Source organism: Globicephala melas, chromosome 9 (genome assembly GCF_963455315.2).
Source record: "Globicephala melas chromosome 9, mGloMel1.2, whole genome shotgun sequence".
NCBI lineage: Eukaryota > Metazoa > Chordata > Mammalia > Artiodactyla > Delphinidae > Globicephala > Globicephala melas.
In genome coordinates, this window is record NC_083322.1 from 61585443 (window position 1) to 61611450 (window position 26008).

At 44.9% G+C, this 26008-nt stretch overlaps 1 protein-coding gene across 1 annotated transcript in view; it reads left to right on the forward strand.

The window, feature by feature from the left end:
- The first annotated feature begins 3507 nt into the window (after positions 1 to 3507).
- The window catches only part of NXPH1 (neurexophilin 1), a 293558-nt gene continuing 271057 nt past the window's right edge, over positions 3508 to 26008 (forward strand). The window contains exons 1-2 of the mRNA XM_030857193.2: positions 3508 to 4656; positions 5523 to 5686. Coding sequence (XP_030713053.1) covers positions 5633 to 5686 — 54 coding nt within the window. The 5' untranslated portion in view covers positions 3508 to 4656; positions 5523 to 5632. The remainder of the gene's footprint in view (positions 4657 to 5522; positions 5687 to 26008) is intronic.

Genomic DNA, 26008 nt, shown 5'->3' on the forward strand with positions numbered 1-26008 from the left:
AGAGCCAACCTTTGACCTAGAAGAAAGGGTATGAGGATGGGGCAGAGAAGGAATGCCCCCAAAAGGCCTTGAACTCAAACCTACAAACACGCTTGACTTAAAATTTTTGAAATGCACTGAACAGAATATATTCTTTTAAATTATTAATATTTTTGAAAATCATAATACATTATAAAATTGTGATTTGTGAAGTAAATTTTTTAAACCTGAGATGACTTCACATTTAATCATACAAAAACAAAATAAAGGTATTTTAGAACAGGAAGGCACTTTAGACATCATCTAAGCCTACTTTTTCATTATATAGGGGAAGGTTCTGAGGTCATGGGAATCTTCAGGTACTTTCCCAAGGTCATAACACATGTAAATACCAGGTTATACTGTGGTCAAGGCAGACAAGATAATGCATGCTTTGTAAGTTTTTAGCACTATTAGGGGAAAAATAGGTACAATGCACTTACTGTGTACAAAGTGATTTAATTTGGCCTGCAGCTTAAGCAAGACCACAGCTGGGTGCTTCATAACAACATATTTACTTGGATTTTGGGTAAAAGATGATGGTATTCATGCTTTTTTTTTTTTTTTTTTTTTTTGCGGTACGCGGGCCTCTCACTGTTGTGGCCCCTCCTGTTGCGGAGCACAGGCTCCAGATGCACAGGCTCAGCGGCCATGGCTCACGGGCCCAGCCGCTCCGCGGCATGTGGGATCTTCCGGGACCGGGGCACAAATCCGTGTCCCCTGCATTGGCAGGCGGACTCTCAACCACTGCGCCACCAGGGAAGCCCGGTGTTCATGCATTTTAAAGGCAGGTTCATTTTAGGGCAGAGTTTTGTAGAACTCAAAATTAATCTCTTTCTTGCTTCTTCCCAGCCCCAAGATAATTCAAACTTTTAACTCCTGTCCTCCTTCTCCCACTCAGAGAAAGAGAATCATACAAATGAACTGAAACAAATCAACCAAAACAGTTAATTACAGTTAACAGGATTATCATTTTATTTCACATGAATTCTAATTTTAATTTGTTCTGGCTTTAATTATCAGGAAAATTGTTTAGTATCACTGTTTCCTTTTTGAGGTCAGCCCATTTTAGTTCTTTTAAAAATATATTTCTTGGGGATAAGCATATATTATTGCTTTATAATATTCATTTCAGATTGGATCAGGTAGATTGGGGAAAAGCCAAGGGCAGAGGACTATGTTTTACTGTGGTTATAATTCATGCTAAATTTATATGTGTATTAAGTTGCAGCACATAAAATTTAGAGAGTGATTTCTGAAAGGATTCTCAACATGACTAAAGTCTGAAAAAAATGGCATGAGTACTATACTTCTTAAGGATAATCACACTTTTGTTCTATCCTGGTAAGGCTGATTGTGGATGAATTCTAAGAGTGCATTTTAGAGTAGCGTACTACTTTAAACAGAAGAACATATGAGAATCATGCCCTTAATGTTTTTAGTTCTTTTTAAAGCAAATGATAGGAAAGAAGGAGGGTGAAGCAGCCATCCTTCTTTCCCCTACCCCCACTCCACCAATGTTACGTTATTAAAATTGGAGAGGTTTAGCAGAAACAGTAATAAGTTTTTCATTGTTACTTGGCCTAGTGTCCTTTTCTGATTGAGTACTACAGGAAATGAAGACTTGTACAAAGAGACAAACATGACAGTCCACTGTTGTTTCATATCCCAGGCCAAGGGTCTTGTAGGATCCATGAGAGTTGAATGTCAGGGCAGAAGGTCTCAGGTCATTACCATAAAAAGCTCTTTGGCACCCTGTGTAATAGAACAAAGTGTCAGACTAGTTCCCATTACTAGGTGCCTGTGGTGCTTTTCTTCAATAATCAGTCCCATTCAGACAGAGATTTTAAGGTCCTTCATCGTCTTTCTGTTTCACAAGCAGTAATTTTTTAAGGCTAAATGGCCCTAGAGGGAGAATGTTTTTGAAGTAAGGTTTAGGAAAAGAACTTGTTATATCCCAAAGCTGGCCTGATTCTTTCTCCTTTTTCCCTAAGGTCAGATGCAAGTTCAGCTCGGAGGGCACCGAGCTTGGGCATGTGGGTAGAGGGCAGCATTGTGGGCAGCATTCACTCCAGCTCCACATGCCAGCAGTGGAGTGCTAGGAGCTAATGTACAAGTGGGGATCAATTTTAGGGTGGCCTGCTTAATCCCAAAGGGTGGAATCAGACGAAGCTTCCTTTGCCCTACTTTGACCCTCAACCTCAGATATGGGTACTTTTTTTTCTTCTTGAAACTTTTTAAGAGCATGAAAAACCTGGGAAGTGAAGATAGCCAAGATAACATTGCAACCATGCTATATATAAATGTGTGTTTTTTTCTAAAGTGCATTTTCAAAGTCCCAATTAGAAAATGTGCTTCACTGCTTTACTCTGCATATGCCCCAATGAATTCCAAGAGGTCACAGAGGCAGACTACAACTTTGGAGATTAGAAGAGCTTGCTCTTTAAAGAGCTATTTTTAGCTTGTAAGGGAGAGTGTAGGCCTGGAAGTGCCTGGCAGGTACGTCCTACAGTGGGGATCTAAATTGGAGGTATGATTCCAGGCCAAGGTCTCAGCAAGGCTCCTTCTGCATTTGCTCTAGGAAAGGGTGGTTCTGCTGATTGTCACTGCTCTGTTGGGGAGTGGGGGTACCAGCTTTCCCTCGGGGAACTCAACCTGTGGTTGGGGGAGACCTCTTGTGTAGAGGGTACATTGTGTCTGGGCCCCGACTGACCTAAGCAGAAACACTGGAGCCTGAGGTGTCCAGTAGCCATGCTGGAGGAAAGGACTCCCCAGGACTCATTAAAAATCACGATTCTATTTTGATGGTCACTAACTGGGGCTCCTGAGATGAATTTCAAACCAACACTTATATAGAATTGTCATCCCGCAGAGTGCACCATTCCAGGCCAGGCATAAGCGAAGGGCAGGCTTCGCTAGTGCCTGGCCTGGAATGAGGTAACTAACAGGTGAGGTAGGAGGAGGAAAAATGTCTGCTCCGACTTGTGGACTGAGTCTGGACCCGTTGAGGAGATGCTGGCCTCCCCGCCGGCAGAGAGGGCCTGGTCCCGGGATCTCACCGGATACGGGTGAAGCTGGCCTGTTGGTTGTGTGATGGACAGGGTGAAGGGGAGAAGACAAGGACAAGGTTTGAGAGGGAATGGTGAGGGTGAGATAGAGACACAGATATGCAGAGACGGAGAGGGTCAGAAAACCTGAGAGAGACACAGAAGGAGGTAGAAAGACGCCGAGGGACAGGCATGGAGTACAAGAAAGAGGACACAGAAATGAGAGTGAAAGAGAGAGACAGCAAGGGAGAGACTGAGAAAAACAGAGACAGTGAGAGTCAGAGCAAAGAGGTGGAGACTGGGAGATACTGGCCGAGGAGGAGGTTTTAGGAGCGAGGGAGGTGGCAAAGGCTGCAAGCATCCCCTATCACCCCACCTCCACTCCCAGGCCGCACCCCCGCCTTGCCCAGCCCACGGCTAGGAGTCGAGCGCGCAAGGTCGCCCAGTCCTCTCGGCTGTCGCGCGCTGAATGGCTGGCGGTCCGCAGCGCCCGGGTCTCAGGCCTCCCAGCTACAGGTCCGCGGTGCCCCGCGTAGGCGCCCAAGGCGGGCTGGGGAGACCTGCACCCTCCGGCTCCCGTTTCCGCCCTACGCACCGCCCCACTACGCTTCCCGCCACTCCTCTGGCGGTCGCAGTCCTCCTCACGACCCTTGGGAAGGGTGCACTGCGGCCACCAGAGACACCGCAGGAGCCACTTCTCCCTGCGGGCCCAGCCCGCCGAGAGCCTAGGAGCGGGATCCATTTACACGGGGTATTAATTGGTCTCTGAGGAATCGTTCGCCCACGTGCCGATGTAATTGCCCGAGTCAGGAAGGTAGGCGAGCCGAGCGGTGGACCTACGGAGAAAGCACCACGGCACTGGCGCCGAGAACCCCAGCGCACTCCAGAGCGTCCCCCAGTGGCCGGGCAGGACCACGGATAGAGCCTGCGACTCCGCTCCGGAGTGGCTCTCGGGGTTCTCAGGGCCGCCGGTAGAGGTACAGCTGCTGGCTGCGCCAGGATCCTCGGGGCTCAGCTCACCCCACCCCTCCCTCTGAAACTCGGACTGCTTGCGCCTGCCGTGTGGCTGTTTTCTTCCGAAAGGCCAGTGTCTTATATCTCAAGTTCAAGTCCTGAGGACTTGCCCAGTCTCCTCCCCTTAAGTCATTTCTACCATCCTTCGGCAGCCTCGGGAATCAGCGAGCCTCGGACCGCTCGTCCCACATCCAACGCGGGCAGTCCCGGTCTGTCCGGTGCAGTAGCCCGGCGCATTCGCTTCTCACCCTCCCTCTCTTTCTACCTCCCTTTCTCTCTTCCTCGCTTTCCCCCTCTACTTCCCCTCCCTCTCTTGCCTCTTAAGTTTCCTGCACCGTGAATCCAACTGTGCCAAGCCTAGGCTCCCGCGGAACCAATCCTGAGCGCGACCCGGGTACTGGGACGCGGACTCTGCCGAGGCTGGACAAGGCAGCGGGACCGGTCCGCGCCCGAGCATGGAGATGAAGCGCCAGGGAGGGCATGTTCGGGACGCCGGAGACGCCAGGCCCGAGTAGCTCCTCCATGGAGCCTTCGCAGAGCGGTCCCTGCTTGCTGGATTCGCCCCCAGTCCTGTGCGGTACGTACCCTCCGCCTCCACAGTCCCGATATGGGGGACACCTTGGGGTGGGGTCGGTGGGGCAGCAGGAAGGGGCAGCGGGGAAGGCCACTGGTTGGGAGACAGAGTGAGCCTGAGGGGTGACCCTCACAGACCCGGGCAGGCTTCCACTCTAGAAGTTAGCGACTGGCTGTGCCCCTTCGCTCGAAAAAAGTAGTACATGTGTATGCGCGTGGTATCTGTGTGTGTGCAGGGCGCTCGAATGGGTAAATTGAAGCCGGCTTTCCTATATGCAAATTGCATTCACTTTCCCCACCCCCATCGCACCAAACGCGTGGAGATACCCGGTACCTAATCCTGGTCAGCCCTACCTACCCCTTCCTCTTCCCGCGCCCCCCTCGCTCAATATCTCTCGCTCGCTCTCCCTCTCTTTCTCTCTCCACCTCTCTCTGCTGGTGTGTACGTGTGTGAGCACTGCCAGGGCTGGCGAAAAACCAGCCACCGCCTTTAGTCCGAGCCTCCCGGCCATCAAACACTAGGGCAGGTCTCGCTGCCAGAGACGCTTGGTCTCGGAACCAGCCTGCACGCGGCTCTGTGTGCCCCGCCACCTCCTGGCTCCACCTCCCGGGAACTCGCACCCGAGCAGCACAGGGCGCAAGGAGCCCCTCATCCTCCAACCCTCCTGCCCGCCTGCCTGCGGACCGCGCGCTCGCGGGTTTCAGGCGCTGGATTTGCTCGCTTTTCAGTTTTTCCTGCCTCCCCCACCTCCGGGTTTTTTTTTTTTTTTTTTGGTCCATCCCTCCCGCCACGACCCCCTTTCCGCGCTTGGTTGCCAAGCCTAACCTTGCCCGCGTGGTCATGGGATGTCTAATTTCATTTGTATCTAGGCTGCTGAGAGCGCTCCTTGCTCTATAAAGTGGATGTCAGGTGGATCTATGTTTTTGAAGGAACAAAGACTCAGCGAACGCACCGCCGAGGAAGTTTGAGACGCGGGAGGATGCAGGCTACGTGCTGGTACGTGCTTCTCCTCTTGCAGCCCACCGTCTACTTGGTAAGTCGCTGCCAGTCCCGCGCCCCCGCAATCACACCCTGGTCGCAAGGCCAGGCAACTGGGGGCGCGCGGGAGGAGGGTGAGACCGCCAATTCAGCGAGAGCGACGTTCCTAGCGACGGTGTTGGAACAACTTTGTCAAACTGATCTCCCCATCCCTGTGGGATTTTCCGGGGCTCCCACCCTCGTTTCCTGCTCCAGTACCCCCTCCTCTCCTGCGATTGATTCTAAACCGCGTCTAGGGCGCCCTAGATACCCAGAAACCGAAGAGATAGCTGGACGGGATGCTTTATAGGGAGAGAAGGCAAAGAGAAGGGGTGGAAGACAGGGAACTCTTATTAGTTCATCCAGAGTTTAAACGAAAGGAAATGGAGGTGGAGAATGGAAAGCAATGAATCTGCCCAGGTCCCCGACTTTGAAAGTAAATCCACCCACCTAACCCCCAGTTTGGAGATGCGGCACATAAAGAAGTGCAGGTAACTTTGTTCGACTTGTAGGGTTCAGACAGGACAAGTTTAACTATCTAGGAGCCCCACAAGCGTCCAGATGGAGTTGGGTCAGAGATGCTCCAGCAAACATGTAGAGTCTCCCCTTCTCTCTCCTCCCAATCTCTCCTTCCCACCAGATAACCAAACCCCAGTTCCAGTGCTGAGCCCCCTTATTAGGGAGTGGCAGACCTTGTCGCTAGGGAGAAAATACTAAGCAAAGCTACCATCCGAGTCCTCCCAGAGCCGAGTTTTCTGAGGTCCGGACTTTGCCCACTGTTGGAACTGGGGTTTGCGTGGGCGGGGTGGGGGGCTTTGAGGGAAGCACTTTATTGTTGTGGTGGTGGTGGATTGGTAGCTGTGGACACGGCGCGGAGCCAAGACCGAGAGCACGATTTCTCGGGTCTGACTTCAGGGAGGGCCAGGGACAGTCTTATCCTGCTGGTGAAGTTGTGCTCAGTGCACAGAACCCCATAACCTACCTCTGGGCCGCAGGAGCGCACTGAGGGCTCTATGTGTTCCGGGTAGGAACAAGAAGCGCTGGGGCGGCATGATGGGTTGAATAAACGGGAATGGGGTGAGCGGTGCTGTCTCAACCCCAAGGGCTTCAGAACCCACAATCCTTGGAGCAAAAGTGTGGCCATACCTGCAGTTGAGAGCGTTTCCCAGCTGTTGCCCTGGTGCCTGTGACTGCAGGGCTGCTAGTTGTGTGAACTCTGTGTATGCTAATGAATGTGTATGTATACGTGTGTGTGAATATGAATGTAAGAGTATGTGTGTAAACGGGTTTCAGCTGGAATCCAAGAACCCTCAGTGTTGCGTGTGTTTGCACCTTTATCGCCTGACCATGGCAGCCGCGGACGCCAGAGGGCGCTGCGCGTCAGTGTCCTCGCCTACACGACACCTTGGGGTAAACAGGTGAAAGCCCGGGCAGCCAATCCAAAAGAACTGCCTTTCTGACTCCTTTACCGAAGTCTGTGCCTTCCCCGGCTAGAACGCAGACGCACTGCAAAAAGTGTCCTTCCCATTTCTCATCTTCAATCATTCTTGCCCACCTGTGTCCAGTAAACCCACTGACATTGAGAGCTTAGAGAAGCAGGGCAGAAAGTTTGGCCAGAGGAAACACAGAAATTGTTTGTTGAAAGAAGGGGGAGGGACCCAAAGTGAAAGCTACAGAGGGAGAATATTAAAGATTCCCTTGACCATGGAAACCCTCCTGCCCCTCTCCTCTGCATACCTTTACGCAGGACCTGAACCTCAGGACTGTTCGTAACGTCCTTGAACTGTGCTCACACACGGCAGAAGCTCGCGGCTGTGGTGCAGTTATTGCTTGGAACAAGTATTTCGATAGTCTGGAAAATAATCTGTCAAAAGTAGAAGTGAAATCAATACGTTGTGTTAAATTTTAAATGTGTTTGTTGGCAGTTAAACCGTTTTCCACTCATTGCAACAACAGTGCTGGATTTATTCTAATGCGCTGCGTTCTCAACAACAAGCGCATTAATTCTCCTTTAATTGTAAACTGGGAGCATTTGAAAACCATTCAGTGTGAAAATTATGCTGATTCAATTACCGTTTAGTTACAGACTTCATTACCTGAATGCCTTTTGGCAATACAGAGAAAGGAGACAATTTTTCCAATTTCACTCAAAACAATACAAAATGTGAACAATAAAATAGAGAAGGCGATTTAGAAGTCCATTCTTTTTCTCTCCGATCTAAAGTTGTTTTGTGTGTCGGGGATTAGAAACCACACGCACCACAAAAACAAAAGGCTGGTGGCTGTGACCCAAGGCAGTATTTCCAGGGATTGCAGTCCCATGGTTATTTGTCGGCAAGATCCCAAGCTGTTTTCCAGGAGGAGCAAGAAGCTGACTTTTACCATGGAAATGAATTTAGAAGGGTGAATTGGGCAGTCAGGACAGGTTGGATTTCGGCAAGTAAATACGTAGAAACCCTTGATCAAATCTCTGGGGCAATGAGACAGACCAAGAAGTGGTCAAAGCTTCTTTCTCCATCTGTTTTGTTAAATACCAGAAACAGTAACTGAATTTATCATTTGTTTGGAGCCGCACCCCAAAACATCCCAGACCTTTGCAAGAAACTGCAATAGATGCCTGCAGGTTGTCAGGAGATGCTTCAAGTTACGCTCCAAAAAGGCAGGGGTGGCAGAACCATTATTTTATTTTTCCCCTTGAATTGCCACAATCCAGGGAGGAGTTAAATGAATAATTTTTTTGTCCTTATGGACTCACACCACAAGTTAAGTGACAGGGGCACTCTGTACATTGCCTCATAGCTGATACCACAGTATCACCTTTCTCTTTAAGCCCCTCGAATCCCAGTTATATTTCCCAAGGAATAATCACACATTATGTTCCAGGATCAAGATTTGTTTAGGTATCTCCTATGCAACAATATTGAGGCTTCTGCTTATAGAGACATACCTTAAATACTCCCAATTTTAAGAAGATATTTTTTTAAGTGAAAAATAACTCTCTATCCAGCAGATCAGTGCTCCATATTTAAGCCACAGTTCCCAGCCTGTATTTAGGTGAATGTTCTCAAAGTATGTTTCTTGGCCCAGGGTTCTTTGAATGCCTGTTCTAGTTTGAGAATTTTGAGTCTTTTTTTGTGCTTTGAGAGATGGGTCTGTCCTGTTTCAAACTAGAAGCCTATTTTAATACTGCAATGGGAAATTAGAGATGTGTCTGCAAAGTTACCTCCTGAAGCATATTAGCTAGGATACGCAAAAATCACCACAGGGCTAACTCCAGCCATAAATGCAGGGGAGTGGGAAATCATTAAAAAAAAAATAAATAAAGGCAAGGAAATCTTCTGTTTACTGAATGTTATTGAATTGCAGATTTAAAATTCTGAATTCAGCAGGAGAGGAACTTATAGTGTAATAATACTTGTTAAAAATAAAAAAGTCCTGCAATCTTTATTCTCCTGTCAGTTCTGGATTGATTCCAGGATATTTTCAGTATGATATAATGGGGTAACAGATAATAGCATTTTAACAGAATTGAAGCACACACTGGATAATCTAGGGCAATGTGGTTTCTGGATCGGAAGAATGAGGGTCCTAAGTTGAGTTATGAGCTGAAGGACAGGCATGAGCACACAGGGAGGGCACCTCCCAGCAGAAGGCAGAGGTGTCCTGCTTGGGGGCTCACCTGTGGCAATTTTCAGAGTCAAGAATTAAGTAAAACAGCACTCCCAGGGCATGTTAACAAAAACGTCACTCAGAAACTGAGTCCAGAGATTCTGCTGAGAGGTTGAATGATGCTACTGTGATCAAGTCACACATCCATAGTCTATTTTGAGAAGAGGCCCCTTGTCCTCCAATTTAGTTCCCACCATTTTTGCTAGGAAATTAATTTGCTAATAATCCTAGTCGCTTTTTAACCGATATGGGCAAAAATGGAAAGTTCTTTCTCAAACTTGTGCTTAACATTTTGATTCATCTATTCCCTTGAATTTAGGGTATCCTGAAAATATGAATTCCATTACCAATTGTTTAACAGAGATTAAAGCATGGTTAATATATTCATGGAATACTACCTCTACACTGTTAGAAGCCAGACTGGGTGAATTCCACTCACTATGAAGGTAGCTGTTAAGAAATGTGGAAGCTAAGGGAAAAGTAGCAGGAAAGAGATCACCAATGTCTATCCTTTGGACTAGGTATGTGTACTTCCCATTCTTTGAAAATTAAGCCAGCTGACCGCTGAACATTTTAATTAATTTCAGCTTATTCCTGAAAAGAAAAGCACATTACCTAACAGCAGTGATTCAGTGTTCTCTATTAAGGTCAGCTCTCGGAGGCAGTACTATAAGTTACCCAATCCCACTGAATTTCCTGACTCTTGTGCCCTAGATCAGCCTTCCAGATAAAGGATTAAACCTAGATTTTTAAAGGAGCCTATGCCCCAGCAGCACAAAGTGAGAACTCATCAGTCTCAAGACCTATTCCAGGGCTCTGTGAGAAGAGAAGTTGCTACCACTCCAGGCATTTCCCTGAAATAGTCAACTCTCCACTGACCAGGAAAGCAGCTCTCTGGGGGTGTGGAAAGCGCTTGGGTGGGTCGCACTTCTACTCACTTCCAGGAGGATTATACTGGTCTGGGGCCTTCTAGTGATACTTTTGGGGAAACAGCTTTCAGTATTAGTAGGAGAGAACTAGAATTGCTCCAACTTTCTCAGCAGTGTTTTCCCAGAAAGCCATTAAGTTTGTGGCTCCTCTTTGTGTGAAGTTGATTTCCATCTGGCTTTGAATTGTTGGCGACTATTTCCTCCTTAATGAAAGTGTTGTCTGGGTGAAAAATATATCAGGTGGCAGGGAAATTGGTTGATTTTTTTGAGATAGGTGACCAATGTCCTACTTTTCTATCTGAGGGAAGATTTTCTGCAGACTACAGAAATTGACAGTATTGTCCAGTTAATAACCACCGACCACAATATTTTCAAAAGGGCATTTGAGTGATGAAAGCATTTGGATATTGCTTTTTCAAATAAGCAATTTTCTCTCTTGGGCTTCTTTGATTTTTATAGGGGGTGGGGGAGAAGGGGCCACGCATTGGCAAAGGGATGCCTTCCCGGTTTCGCCTAGTTCTGAGATACCTAGGTACTTGTCAGCCTTGCTTGGAATTGCGGGGTCTGAAGAGCTCTCAGTGAGTTTGACTGTCGCCGCAGTGATATTAAGGGTCAAAAGGGAATCCTGAGAATGAAGAATAACCCTCTTGTTGCACTCTTCCTCCCATAAAGAAAGCTGATGGAAGCTGTGAAAGTTTGCCTGCTCTCAAGTGGCTAGCTAGGAAGCGTTTTCTTTCTTTTCTTTCTTTCTTTCTTTCTTTCTTTCTTTCTTTCTTTCTTTCTTTCTTTCTTTCTTTCTTTCTTTTTCTTTCTTTCTCTCTCTCTCTCTCTGTCTCTCTCTCTCTCTCTGTCTCTCTCTCTTTCTTTCTTTCTTTTTTAAAAAAATGCCTAGGTTTGATTCGATTCAGGTAAGTTCTCTTAAAGCAACCTCGTCCTTTAGGAGCTTCAGATCTCATTCTAAGACCTTAACAGTCCGCGCCATTTTAATTAATAGAGGGAAGTAGGCGAGTTAGCCTGCCGGGCGCCGTCGGGTCAGCGACTTCCAGAGCAGCTGGGTGGCAAGGCGGGTCTGCTCCCTCGCCTCCCCCTACATTCTTCTAGCCAGTCCTGCCGTCAGTTTGCGGGAAGTTGCGATCTTGATTTACCCGCTACTCAAGCCCCAGACCAGCTCTTTTTCTCTAAGTCAGCACTAACCCCTCCCGGAGCTCGGTAAACACGGCGCGCGCGCATTTTTCTGCTGCCGATGGGCAGGTTGACGACTCCGCTTGAAGGAATGTGACAATAAAGTGGGAACCAAAGCTTGGCAAGCACTTAATCAAGGATAAAAAGGTTCCGCCGTAAGGATGTCACTCAATTTATTGTGAAAGTCGAATGAATTACCTTAAATGAAAGTGCTTCCCAGATGAATATTACCGGCAATTTCCTGAGCTGGCTCTGTCAGCACGAGATGAGGAAATGCCAACCCAGATCAGGAAAGAGCGCCCATCTCAATTACTATGCCAGCCTTTCAAGAGCGGCTTTTTATTGAGATGATATGTATTGGCGGCTTCTTCAAGCCCCTCCGCGCGCCCAGGAGCGCGTTGGCGCATTTTCCAAGTTTGCTGTCTGCCCTCGCGGGTTGCTGGCTGTTGTTTAAACTTCTAATGAGCTTGCCGCGTTTCTGCTGCGGGCTCCAAACCTGGTTGCCTCTTCTGTAAAGAGCTTTCCCTAGTATGTTTTGTTTACTTCGGAGGTGGGGGCTGGCGGGGGGTGGGTGGGGGTGGGGCGGAGAGAATTCCCCTTCTAGGGGTCCCACTGTTATAGAAGGTTCCTCGGCATCAGGTCGGGGGCTCAGGAAGGCAAGTCGGAGCCTAGAGCTGGGGCCTGGGGATGGTGAGTGCCGTAGGGCCTCAGGAGCAGAGAGCGCGCTGCACGTGCCCCTCCCGCCGCGGCTAGCGAAAAGCCTTCGCCGGCTCCCACTTCCTTTAAAATTAATGAGCGTATTTTACTTGTTCCAGCTGGAAATACGGTGGGGAGGGTGATAAGCAGGCCGCGGCCGGAGCACACCGCTGCATCTGCATGAGAATGGAGAACCGTGAGGCTTTTCTGGTGCTGTTTTTCTCCCACAGTAAGACAAATTGCTGCTTGTAAAAACCGAGTGTTTCCTTAGAAACTGGCTCGTGGGGGCTCTCCTCGTCCCTGCCGAACCTGACTCTGGCCGGGCCTCGCCCAATATCCCCGCCACCCTAATGGATTCTGACGGGAAGGATCGAGACAGCGGCTCGAGGGGCGCGAAGAGAGGCTCCGCGCCCTCGCCCCACCGGAGGAAGCGGGCGTCCTCCTGACATATGCCGCCCCCGTTCTCAGACCCCCTTTCCCACCCATTGATTTTCAAGGCCATTTCAAGTCATCTTCTTCAGTTAGAAGCGAGAAACTTCCTTCGACGTAGGCTTCAGACCCTCGACTCGGAAACTCAGCCCTCTGACCGAAGCCGCGGAGTTCGGGCCTGGGAAAGTTTCCCAGCCTGAGTCACCGCCGTCACAGTTGCGCTCTCCAGTGTCTGCTTTTAGCCTCAGGTGACCTCCAGCAGTCCCAACGGGTTTACGAAAACACAGGTGCAGCCCTCTCGCGTCTGAACCCCAAGGCCTCACACCAGAAGCGTGGCTTCTGGGGAACTCTTCGTTGACGCCGCCGAGCTTCGATGCTTCTGGGGCAGCCGGCAGGACAACAGCGGTTCTCCGGAGGGAGGCCGTGGCGCGGAGGGTGAATGGGGCCTTGGCCGGAGGCCGGCGGCTAGGCAAGCCGGGCCCGCAGAGCGATCCCTCAGGACCACGGACAGCGCCACAGGCTCCGCCCCGCGTGGTGCCCGCGGCCCGGCCTCCCTCCCAGCCGCGGTGCGGGCTCGGCCCCTCTGCAAGCAGAGTGCGCTCTTTCCGCAGACACCTCGCTGCCGCCCAGTCGCGACCTGAACCACCCGCCTCCCCCTCCCAGTCTTCCGGGAGCACTAAGCTCCGATCGCTAGGTCCCCAAGGTTTCCTGTGGTCCGAGTCTCTCGTTAGCGCTCCTTTCCCCGCCCCCTCCCTGGTGGCGGCGTCACGTGGTCGCCACAGAGTTTGTCCTGAGGAGAGGTGAATCCTTCTTTTCCTCCACTTTCTCCTCCCCTGCCTGCCCCCATTGCCTCGCACAGTTCGTTAAATCTGCCCCTCCTCCCAAACAGAAACGCGAATCCTGTGAGGTAGAGCGGCAAGCATCTTTAACACTGTAAAAGACTCGTTTGACAGACAAGGAAACTGAGGTAGGAGGGGAACCAACTGTCTCGAAAGAGTAAAACCAAGTGGGGAACAATGAGTCCTGCCCTGTCTCCCACCTGCGGGGAGCACGGCTGGAGCCACCAAGTCGCCCACCAGATATGCGCCTTTGAAAAGCAGCGCGGGGTGGGGTGGGGTGCGGAGTCCTAATTATTATGAATTTCCAGAGGAGCAGTAATTATTCACGGAGAGCAGGCGAAACAACGGCCTGAGCAAGGGAATCGATATATTTGTTATCGAAAGTGCCTGGCTCGCCCGTAATGCAGACGAATGGGGATGCAGCCTCATTATTTTCCGTGGTTAGGCTCCCCGGCGTGGGGCCCGAAGCAGCATGGGATCTATCATCATTAGACCCGGGATGGGGTGAGGGGCAGTTTCTCCTTATTTACTTAGCAAAACAAACACTCCACCAACCCTACCCCCTCGAACACTGATAAACAACCGTCGTTCCTCCTCCTCTTCCCCCTCCCCTCGCCCTCTTGCTCCGACTTCTGTTGCACACTCCCCCCGCCCCCCGCCCCCAGGCCTCCCCGAGCACTCTAGAGCGGACACTACGGTCACTTGAAGTGCGAGCAGTTCCTCCTTGGCGGCGGTCACACGGTTGATTTGGTCCAGAAATAAGCCGGAGAGTACCGAGCGTTGGCGCTAGGGGTTCTCGGTGTCAAAGGCGAAGGTTGGCTGGGAAGTTCCGTCCTTTTCTCTCGCCTTAGCGTCAGAGCCAGTCCTTTCTGGACTCCCGATTCTGCAAATCCCCGCAGTATTAAAGGAGCAGGGGTCTGGCAGGTAGTGCTCCATCAACCCGTGTGAGAAGCCAGCTTGGAGAAATGCAAGCCTGAGAGAAGAGAACGAATCTGGAGGTGAAGGGAAGTCGAATATTGAATAGGAAGGGGAGGGAAGGTTTAGGCATAACGCCTCCAGGGTATTCTCGAAGGTCCCCGGTGAGAACGGCCTTCTTCCAGCTCCAGGTGAGGTGCTGGCCTTTTGCCTGCGCGCGCCAGTCAGCTGCAGTTTTCCAGGAGTGGGAATGGGCCCCACCTGCACCCACTGGAGTCTCCGAACTGTTGAGGGTCCTGCCGAGTATATTGCACAGCGTCTCCCCATTTCTCTTCCATTCTGCAGCCCTCACGCCCTGGCACAGCCTTTCTCACTCCTAGAAGTTGCCTGAGGCTCCTGGTGAGCAGCTGCTGGGATGAAACTTGTATTCCTGTACAGGTGTCTTCACTGTTCCCTGAAATGCCACAGTTCTTATGGTCAAGTGAGGGGTGTGTGTGTGTGTGCGCCCGTGTGCACGTGCGTGTGTGTGTGTGTGCGTGTGTGTGTGTGTGTGTGTATCTTTGAGTGCTTGGTCTTCATCTGGCAGCCTTTCCCTTATTACAGCAGATCAATGCTGCAGAGAAGATAGAGTGTGGCCCTTAAAAAAACCCTAACTCCTCCTCCTTAATTGCAGTAAAACTATCATAGTTATAATAACATTTATAATAATACTGATGAGAACAAAATTTAAAATTGTGGACTTCCAGCCACTAAAGTAATAATAATACCCTTCTCCCCTGGAATTTTCTTTTCTTTGGAGCCCAGCCTTTCATGGTACATTGTAATTACCTGAGTGTCTTTGTTTCCTTGCCAGCAGAAACAGCTAGCCAACACAACACCAGCACTGTATGATCTACTGGCATCATTTCCTCCCACCATCTTCATTTTTAGAGGTTTTATAATTAAACTCCGTGAGATATATGTAACATAAATCCAGTGGAGGACTTTTTATTTATATTTATGTAGCATGCTGAGAAAGGAAAATTAAGGAAGTGCTTATATTGAAGTAATAAGCCTGCTTTGATATTAACAGAAATGTCACTTTAATTTACTTTTCTCAAGTCTAAAAGACTGTCTCTGTGAGACCAGACCCCATAGTCATGCCTTTTTCAGGAGAGATCCCAATAAAGTGAAAAAGATATTAATTAGCTTGTACCAACTTAGTGGGGAAAAAGGCCAGGCTCGCCACTCACTGGAAATATATACCAGACTAAATGTGGCAAAGTTGCAGTATGATGTAGGAAGTTGAGCAGCTAGCTGGAAACAGCTGCAAAGCCCTACATTTTTCTGCCTATCCCTGCCCCTAACCTGTCACAATGCACATTTACACATAGAGTAACAGGGCCTTCCAGAGCCAACACAAAGACATCATGCAGCAAATCAACAGGAATTTTAATAAAACTGAAAACCATAGACTAAAAGGAAGAAGGCACCGATTTCCTTCTCTAAGATAGGTTATTGCCAGAAAACTTACGATGGAAAGTCTTGGAGAAAATGTCCTGGCTTAGAAGACCCTTTTACATGTACAGGTTAAACACACACACACACACACAGACACACACACACACACACACGCACACACATAAGAGCAAGACTGGATATCTGTACATCTACTCTTTGAAGGATTCCATGGAAAATTATAATGGGGAATTCTTTTGTTTTCATAAGTTGTTGGACCCGAAATTTCAACTTGGGTTTGACAGTACCATTTCCTTGATAGGTATCTGTTACCTGATACTACATTATTTCCTGTTTATGTCAGTATTTTCAGCTATAGAATGAAAGCAATTTAGGTGAAGAAGAACTACTGGCACGATAGCTGGAATTTCAGTGATGTATACATATGCCAACCTCTCCAACTGAACTTTAGTAAATGATACTTCTCCTTGTAACCTTGTAGCTGAATGCTATTAGAGGCCCACAGGTATATAAAACAGCTTATATAAAATTAATGGACTGCTTTACATTCACAATCTCTTACTCGTGAAGCCCTTGTAAAATATTACACCTATTTAAAATAGGGAGAATATAAAATCAGGTTTGGTGTGCAATCGGTAGTTGTAAATGGTTCGATGAAGTATTTGATTGTTTTGAGTGAGTTTAACAGTGTGATGGAAATTTATTGTTCATCTTTGTTCACTGATGTGCTAATCATAAGGCTGCTTCTTCTTTTATGTACGTGGCCAGTTTTGAAACTGATCGTAAGGTTCCAAGGCAACGTCTAAGTACATAATCAAAATTTTAGGAAAGATGAATTTATTGACTTACTAGATTACAAAGAGATCCACGGGTCACCATGAAGTCACACACACACACACACCCCCTCCAACATTGCTTTATTATTTTGTTTAAAATGATCAACCATATATTTATTAGCATTGAATACACTGGACATTTTATATGCATTTTTTGAATAGGAAAATGGATAGAGGTTTTAATTTAGCATCAGACTCATAAAAATAGTCTTTCTGAGTATAGTGAAATTATTAAAATCTCTTCTTGTTTTTCATTGATGTGGACAAAATTTGGAAAAATGAGAGATCCTCATTCTTTTTTTTTTCCCCCTCCAAACATATATTAAAGACTGCGTTTCTCTTTAATCCGTTACTTAGTTTATGATCTCAAAGACAAGCCGTAAGCCCCACTATGGATTTTTTTTTCCTTACTATGCATTTCGTTTGGGGAATGAAGCATTTTTTTTCTCCTGCCTTATTAGACTGAGAATTTTACGCAGCCTAAAACCATAGTGACCTTTTCCAAGCCTTCTTCCCCCTTTCCCCCACTTCACTCGAAGTTTACTAGGTAAACTTCTAGAATGGTCATATTTTTTTCTTCTTGTATGAATGGCCACTAGACTATTGTGTTAACATCTCCTCTAAATGAGAAGCAATGCCCTAATTTACCAACCATCTATATACATTGCTGATGCTGCTCCATACTTGATGGAAAACTCTTAAAAACATGCATCAGATTACATGAGATCCATTACACTTTTCGTTTGAGAAGTTTTCAATGAAAATGCCATAATTAATCCCAGGTTTGATTCTAAAACTGAATTGAACTATGAGTTGTGATTTGTTGTTGGAGCAGTTGTGCTGTTGGTAATAGGACCGACTACATGATCTCTGAAACTGGAAATATAAAATACCTTTACTCACATAATTTTTCTGCTTATTTGTGAATAGTTTCCTATGCCAGGGCACCATCATTTATTGTCTTACAGCATTAAATGTAGAGAAAGATGCAAACCACTGCATATGAAGTTATTCATGGATAGTCAGTGTAGTATTTCTCTGCTCTTGATGTGAAACTTAATTGCTATTGATGTTGAGATTTTGCAGAACATGGCAGAGTTTTTGCCTCTTTCACAAGAAATATGTAATTGAATGATGAGTACCTCATATTAGATTTTCAACCTTATTTCTGATGGTTTAGTAAGGCAGTGTTATGAGTAGCTGCACCAGAGGCAGCCACAATCTCTAGCCATTATCAAACTAAAGCAGAACTGGCACTAGCACATATGAGCTGAGCTCCCACTTTTGGATCTGCAGCTCTGCTGTCAGGCTGAAATGTTCTGGAGTGTGGAAGCATGAAGAGTGAATGATTTGTCCTGAGATGTTTAATCCTGCCTTGCATTCTTGACTGAAATCCTTCACAGTTAGAAGAGCTCTAATGTGTGGCCAGATGGATTTGCACGTTTCTCAGACTGATGGATTTTTTTCCCCCCTTGAACAAATGCTGAAAAAAATGAGAAGTTTTAACAGCAAATCAACATGCCAAAAGATGGCTGATATCCTCCCAAAGACCACTACTTCTAGCTAGGTGGATAATATCATGACACCTGTGCAATGTCAGCAATGAATTCATTACTCTTCTATTCAGGAATAGAAAAGTAATGATGAAAAAGTGGGTGACTTCTTGCTCCAGTGAAGACCTGGCCACAGGAGGGAGAAAATAGGCCCTTTTCATTCATCCTGGATGCCCCTACCCACCTCCGGTCTCTCTCTCTCACTTCAATTCTTAAGGGAAATGGCGTTGATAAAAGACTTATTAGGAGAAAAGAGGGGAAGAGAATGGCAAAGTATTTTCTTAATTCTGTGACCTTGGGCAAACTTTTTAACCTCTCAGATCTTAATTACCTAATCTGTAAAATGAGGCTAACAATACCTCCTACCCAACAGAGTTGTTATTGAGGATTAACTGAGTTAATGTGTTACAAAGAGCTTAGAAAGGTGTGTGGCACATAGCAGTGGTGAATCAATAGTAAAGGAAAAAAGTTGAGGGAAAGGTTTCTGGACCAGGTTCCCATGCTTCCAGCACAGCTGTTACAGGGATGAAACACCGCTCTGCCCTAAGACCAATCCTATCTTTTGTTTCCCTCTTGCAGCTGGTTGATTGCTGTACCGTTTGCCCAGGGCTGTCCCGTAAGCCATATGTATTTAATGGGAATAGTAACCATTATGATTAAAACACAAGAAAATGGCCATTTCTACAGCAACTACCCAAGTGTTTATAGAAATGAAGAGACAAGTCATCGGCAGGCCCAATGAACAGATTGTCTAATTGAAATGAGAATTCTTGTGATGTTTTAATTTCAGGTGGCAAACACTGTGGGCATTTATTAAGATCTAATTTTAAGTATTGATTAATTTGTGAACAGTATTTGCTTTTATTTACTTTTTTTTTAACACTTGAAATTCTCTTAAAATTTGCACACAACATAATCAAAATGTACAGCCCACTGGGTTTTAAAGTCCAAAGACCTTTGGACAGGGGATACAGGCTGCTTTTCTCTGGTGAAGTTCATTCTAGCTGCACGCTTGTATGTGGCAGTACATTAGCTCCCCAGAAGTACTAGATGAAATAATTTAGTGGGTTGAGAGCACAGCACCCTTCCTATATGCTGCTCAGAATATCTCCTGTAGGCCACCATATGCCTCCTTCCAAGGCATTGTCCTGGGTACCCAAGAAGGGTTCCTACACAGAGATAGTATTTTGTGTCTTGGATTTGACTTGAAAGTGGGGAAGGTGTGGAGATGACTGCAAAAGATAAAATCTTCTACCTTCTTGTTTATACCCTGAGCCAAGTACTGTGCCAGGACTTTAGCATGGATTTTTTTTTTTCATTTAGTTCTCTTAACCCTGTAAGGTGATAGGTACCGTCAGTAAGGTACTATTAATATCACTAAATATTAATATATTAATATACGCATCCTAGTCATATCATTAATAACACTCCATTTTATAGATGAAACAATTGAGGCACTGAGAATGTGAGTGAACAGTGCAAGGTGGAAAGATTCTCTTCCAGATAGTCTATTTCTTGAGCCACTGCTTTTAATTACAACACCATAGTGTGTGTGTGTGTGTGTGTGTGTGTGTGATTAAAATATTTTTTGAAAGTAGGAACTGGGTTGCTTTCTACTTCAGTGACTAGTTCTTGCTACCCCTCCCTCTGGATAGACCTTATTTGAATAACTGGATGTGTACATAAAACGCTGTTGGTACTACTGTAATTTAGTAGTTTTATTAGATGTAGTGCATCAAAGGGGGGATACAAAGGTAATATATGCAGATTTGACACTGATGGTTGTGACTCTAGCTTCTGCTGATGGCGTGTGTGGGACACGGTCTCTTTAGGAACTCTGCATCTATTGACCTGACCAATATGAAAAATGATCCCTGGGCCTCAGGGTAAGGTAATAAGTGAGACCCGGGCATAAAGCACAGCTCTTACAATCATCTGTGATGGAGTTTAAAATGATCCATGACCTCCGTATCTCTTCTAACAAATCACACACCTGTTTCCTGAATTATTTGCCATGTCCGGGCAGGAGGAGGTAGGGAGAGGAGAGTAGAGTTTATTTGTAAGGGGATAACCACATGTAAGAGGCATAAACTCTAGTGTTTCTCATGGCATTTATCCTTGTGAGTTCTGTGTTTCTGAGAGCTGACAGATATAAAAGAGAGATGCAAATCCATATTATTTTATAAGCAAAATCTTTGCACATTGATACAAATTAAGAAACTTTAGAAAATCTGTTTAGCTTAATACCTTATAGTCAAAATAGCCCCAAACATTTAACTAGTTTAGCATAGGCATTTTCACTGTGGGCTGGATATGTGATTTAAAAGTAAAATAGAAAAGTGCTCACAAAGTATTTTATAGAATTACTCGGTCTATGTTGAATTTAGGAATTTTTCTATTTCTGAAGAATAAAGGTAGATCCAAGATACTCCTGCCCAAAGTAGAAGCCCTCTGGCATGAGATGAAGGTGGAGAGTCTGGCGTCATTTCAGTCTTGTACTACATTTGACCTTGGGAAAGCTTAGTTATGCCTTGGGGCAAAAAATTAAATGTTCCATTTTGCAGCAGTATCATCCTTCACCTTTATGTGGATTTAAAAATGTAAATAAAATTGCTTTCTGTAAATGGTATACATGAAGGTCATATTCATATCCTCTGCAAGGATTCCAAATGCCATTTGACCCATCATTGGCTCAATAGATAATAATGTGTTCTATTAGTTTTTAGTAATCTACTTTTTAAGCATTTTATGACCCAGTATTTTTATGCTTAGTTCCTAGTTTGTGAAATAAGAAATCAGAAATAAACCTTTTAGCAGTTCATTGTAGATTTATTTATAGAATGTGGGCTTTCAACTTTGAACTTTTAAAAATGCCAGATCTTCCCAGAATACATAGTCTGGCTGAAAATCTGCAATGAGAGAAGAATGTGCTTTTGAAAAATTTTGGGGGTTCAAGCTTATTCTAATTATTATCTCCATTCCTTTCCTTGCAGGCCAGTCAGAAAATGGGGTTTGAGAACCCTCATAGCAGAGTGCAACCAATGGACTTAGACAGTAAAGTAACTGCTCTTCTCTTTGAGAGAGAGGGTGTTTGAATTCTTTTCATTGAAATTTGGATAATAAGACCCTGATAGATCCTTGTATTTAATTGTCATGATTTTGATTGTTAATGACTTTTGACTGCTTCTTCTGGAGGTACCTGTCAGCCATTTCCGAAGCACAAATGGCTTTATCAGAAGCAGTAGGAGTTCCTTTTTCTTACTAACCTCGAGCTGAACAAATTATTTTGGGAAGATGAGCAGACCAATATCATCACAAGTTTTTCTGTCTTTGGGAGATTATTTTGTTTATTGAATAATGTATTGAGATCACTCTGTTTCAAAAATTTCTAGCTGTTTTTTAAATTGTAAAGAGTATTAGTCCTCTCTCTGAGTAGATATGTCAAGAATATTGAATGACCAAGGCCGTAAGACAATGATAATACACCCCTGTTTGCTTGGGAAAGTCCTGTTTTATGCCTATCATTTATATCAAAAATACCATCTCATTTTCAAAAGTGTTTTGGTGGGGATGGTAAAATATATGGTCATCTTATATACAACTCAACCCTCAAATGGCTGAAAAAGGTTGATTATAAGCCTTTATGAAAGGCTTATGATTATGAAAGATTGTTGAATAGGCAAGGAAATCATTCCCATCTTTTACGTTCCCTTTCTTATGAGACATTCAGGGTCCTCATGAACTTGGGCAACCAGGTTCACTACCATAATGTGCTTCATGGAATGTATCCCATACTCTTTATTTAAAAATTTGGTAACATTTTAAATTAAATATTGTGCATTACACAGTCATGGGAAAAGCTGATAGAAAAGGACTGGCTGATTAGCTATGCAGAAGTCCTGCAGGGTGGCATCAGCATGGAGCAATTGCTTTGGTCCAGGGACCAGAAACTGAACGTTACCAGTGCTCCTAGAGTTAACACAGAAATAGACTCACTCTAACCAGCAAATCATTTTGATAATGCCCTTTTGCTGTGAGAAGAGTATCTAAAACACTATTCAGAGCACATTACTTTCAATATGGTAGCTCTGGAGGGTCCAATTAGTAATCAAAACTTTATACATATAAATATATATATGTATGTGTGTGTGTTTATAAATGTATATGTGTATATATATGTGTGTGTGTGTGTGTGTATATATATATATATATATATATATATATATATAACTTTGAGGTTATTTCATAAGACGCATGGCAGACCCCAAAGTAGAGTCGAAGATTCCCTTTTTCTGTCTAGTGTCTTCCTATCCTTGAGAGTGCTGAGCATGCATCACCTTGCTTGCTTCTCTGAATCCTTGTTTTCTATGCTGACAGACCCTTTCGATCTTTTTGATACATTCTTTCTCTAGGTGTGTTACTATCATTGATAAAACTTCGAGCAGCTGCTCCTGTGGACCTATTGAATATTCTTCCTATTCCCATTATTTATTTTATTAGATCTCCTGAAGGCATCATTTTCTTCCTTAATGTCTTGGTTCTTGATGCGTTAGAAACTCATTGACACCCTTGACCCTCCATCATGTTTTATATCTTCCTTTTTTAGGGCTTTGCAAGGCCTTGAGACTAGGAATGTGAATATGTGATGTTGATTTAATAGGTTTCTCTTTCACACCTCTACTGGGGGTTATTCATGATGGGTAATTCAAGCAATTAGGCAAAGCCATTTAGTGTGTGGTGGGAAGAGGGGAGAAGGAAGCATTTTCCATGCCTTTGTTCAAATGCTTGAGCTGTTTTTACAGTAGGCATCCTATAGACATGTCTTGGTTTTTCCAGATTTCATGGGATTGTAGAAGTTGGTGCCTGATAAAGTGTTAAAAAGAGTGGGGGAGAGGGTGAGGTGGTGGCTGTGGGGATTGATACTAGAGACGCTTCACGAATTCTCCTTTGTTTTGCAAACGCATTGGCAAAAGTTAAATGGATCCTCTTTGGTAAGAAGCGTCAATGCAGATTGCTCCCTCTGACAGCTCAGGAGATGAGTGTGCTTCTTACTTTGCTTTTCTGGGAAAATCTCATGAGGAATTGTTCCCTAGGAATCTAGTTCGTGCTGGTCTCTGGCAAGGATGGTTAAAATTTTTAAAAAATCTACTTTTATTTTTAATTGTGGTAAAGTATAACATAAAGCTTACCAGCTTAACCTTTACGCGGGCCTCTCACTGTTGTGGCCTCTCCCGCCGCGGAGCACAGGCTCCGGACGTGTGGGCTCAGCGGCCATGGCTCACGGGCCCAGCTACTCCGCGGCATGTGGGATCTTCCCAGACCGGGGCACGAACCCATGGCCCCTGCATCGGCAGGCGGACTCTCAACCGCTGCGCCACCAGGGAAGCCCCAGCTTAACCATTTTTAAGTGTACAGTTCAATAATGTTAAGTACATTCACATTGTTGTGCAACCAATTTCCAGAACTCTTTTGATACTGCAAAACTGAAACTCTATACCCATTAAAGAGCAACTCCCCATTTTCCCCTCTCTCCAGGCCCTGGCAACCACCATTATACTTTCTGTCTGTTTAAATTCGACTACTCTAAGTACCTCGTATAAGTGGAATCATGCCATATTTATCCTTTTGTGACAGGGCTTATTTCTCTTAGCATAATGTCCTCAGGGTTCATCCATGTTCCGGCATGTATCAGAATTTCCTTTTTTTATAATTAAATTTATTTAATGTGATCATATTTATCAATTAGCCTACACTCTGATAATATAATAATTCATCCATATTTTCTTCTTGTACATACATGGTTGTTTTATTGTTTTACATTTAGAACCCTGATCCATTTTGAATTTGTGTCTTATGTATGGTGTAATAGAAGTCTAATTTTATTTTTTCAAGTGGATAGGCAGACAGCCTACCATCAATTGTTTAAAATACCACCTTTGCTTCAGTGATTTCAGATGACGCTTTTATCGTATACTAAATATCCTTGCATCTGTTTTTCTTCCATTGGTCTGTTTGCCTCTGTATGTACCAGTACCACGCTGTGTTAATTAGAAAGGCTGTCTAGCTTTATTTAATGTCTGTTGGAGCTGGTTCTCTCTCACAGCTTTTCCCCCCAGCTTTATTGAGATATAATTGACATATAACATTGTATGCATTTAAAGTGTAGAATGTGATGATTTTATACATGTATATATTGGGAAATATTTGCCACAGTAAGGTTGGTTAACACATCCCTTGCCTCATATAATTGTTTCGTTGTTGTTCTTGTTGTTGTTACAGTAAGAACATTAATGCTCTACTCTCATAGCAACTTTCAAGTTTTTAATATGGTATTGTTAATTATAGTCACCATGGTGTACATTAGATCCCTGGAACTTATTCATCTTATAACTGAACGTTTGTACCCTTTGACCAACCTCTTCCCGTTTCCTCACCTCTCAGCCCCTGGCAACCATCATTCTACTCTTCGTTTCTATGAGTTTGTTGTTTTTAGATTCCACATATCAGTGAGATCATACAGTATTTGTCTTTCTCTGTCTGACTTATTTCACTTAGGATAATGCCCTCAAAGTCCATGTTGTCACAAATGGCAGGACCTTCTTCTTTTTTTATTGCTGAATAATACTCTCATTGTGTATATATGTGTGTATCTATATCTCACATTGTTTTTATCTGTTCATCTGTCAGTGGACACTTAGGTTGTTTCCGTGTCTTGGATATTGTGAATAATGCTTCAGTGAACATTGGTGTGTGGATATCTCTTCCAGATAGTGATTTCATATATTTTGGATGTATACCCAGAAGTGGGATTGCTGGATCATGTGGTAATCCTATTTTCAATTTTTTGAAAAACCTCCATACTATTTTCCATAGTGGTTGTACTGATTTACATTCCCACCAATGGTATGCCGAGGTTTCCTTTTTTCACCATCCTCACCAGTATTTATCTCTTTATGTTTTGATAATAGCCATTCTAACAGTTGTGAGGTGATATCTCACTGTGATTTTGGTTTGCATTTCTCCCCTTCATTGTGCACTTTGCTTCCCCTGCTACACAATTCTTCATCTTTTCTAAGCCCTTAGTTCTTTTCCAGTTTTGGCTTCTAATGACTGGGGAAGTGGTAGAATTAGGACCATTCGTGGAGAAGGATGTAGAAAATCCTCTGATGATACGTTTTAGCCACTAGCTCCTCTTTCTGATTCCTACGGTATCTCTCTTCCCTTAATCTATGCTATCCTCAAAATTAAGAACGAGTACAAAAGGGCCCTTTAAAAAGGGACACATGGTTCTAGAGAAATATTGCTGGTTCATGGTAAAGGTGGAAAGGATGAGGCAGCTTTTCTAGCAATCAGTGTCGACTGGAGTCTCAATATTGAAACCAGAGTTAACATCCCCATGGGGTGTTATAACAGGTTTTTGGTAAATCATGAATTTCTCAGCTCTTGGGGGTTACCGCAGCTGGACATTCATCTTTCTTAGCTACTGCCTTATATTTATGTGCTTGTGGTAAACAGGGCATTTTGTCGTGGGGGGTGCTTTTCCTGTCTCAGAGACAGGAAATGAGTCTGTGGAGAAATTATGTAGAAATCTTTTTTCTCTGATAAATGCAAAAGACAAGGACAATTTTTAGAAACTGGAGTCTAGAAGTCTAACTTATACTACTGATTTCATCATCTGAGCTTCTATGTACTGTGGAGTGAACTGTGGGCAAGATGGACTGTGTCTTGTGTCTCAGATTATCAGAGGGAGCCTTGTAATGCTATGCCATGCCGTTACTTTCCATACGGCCCCCAATGAGTCACTGAATTATTCTACGAATTATATTATTAGT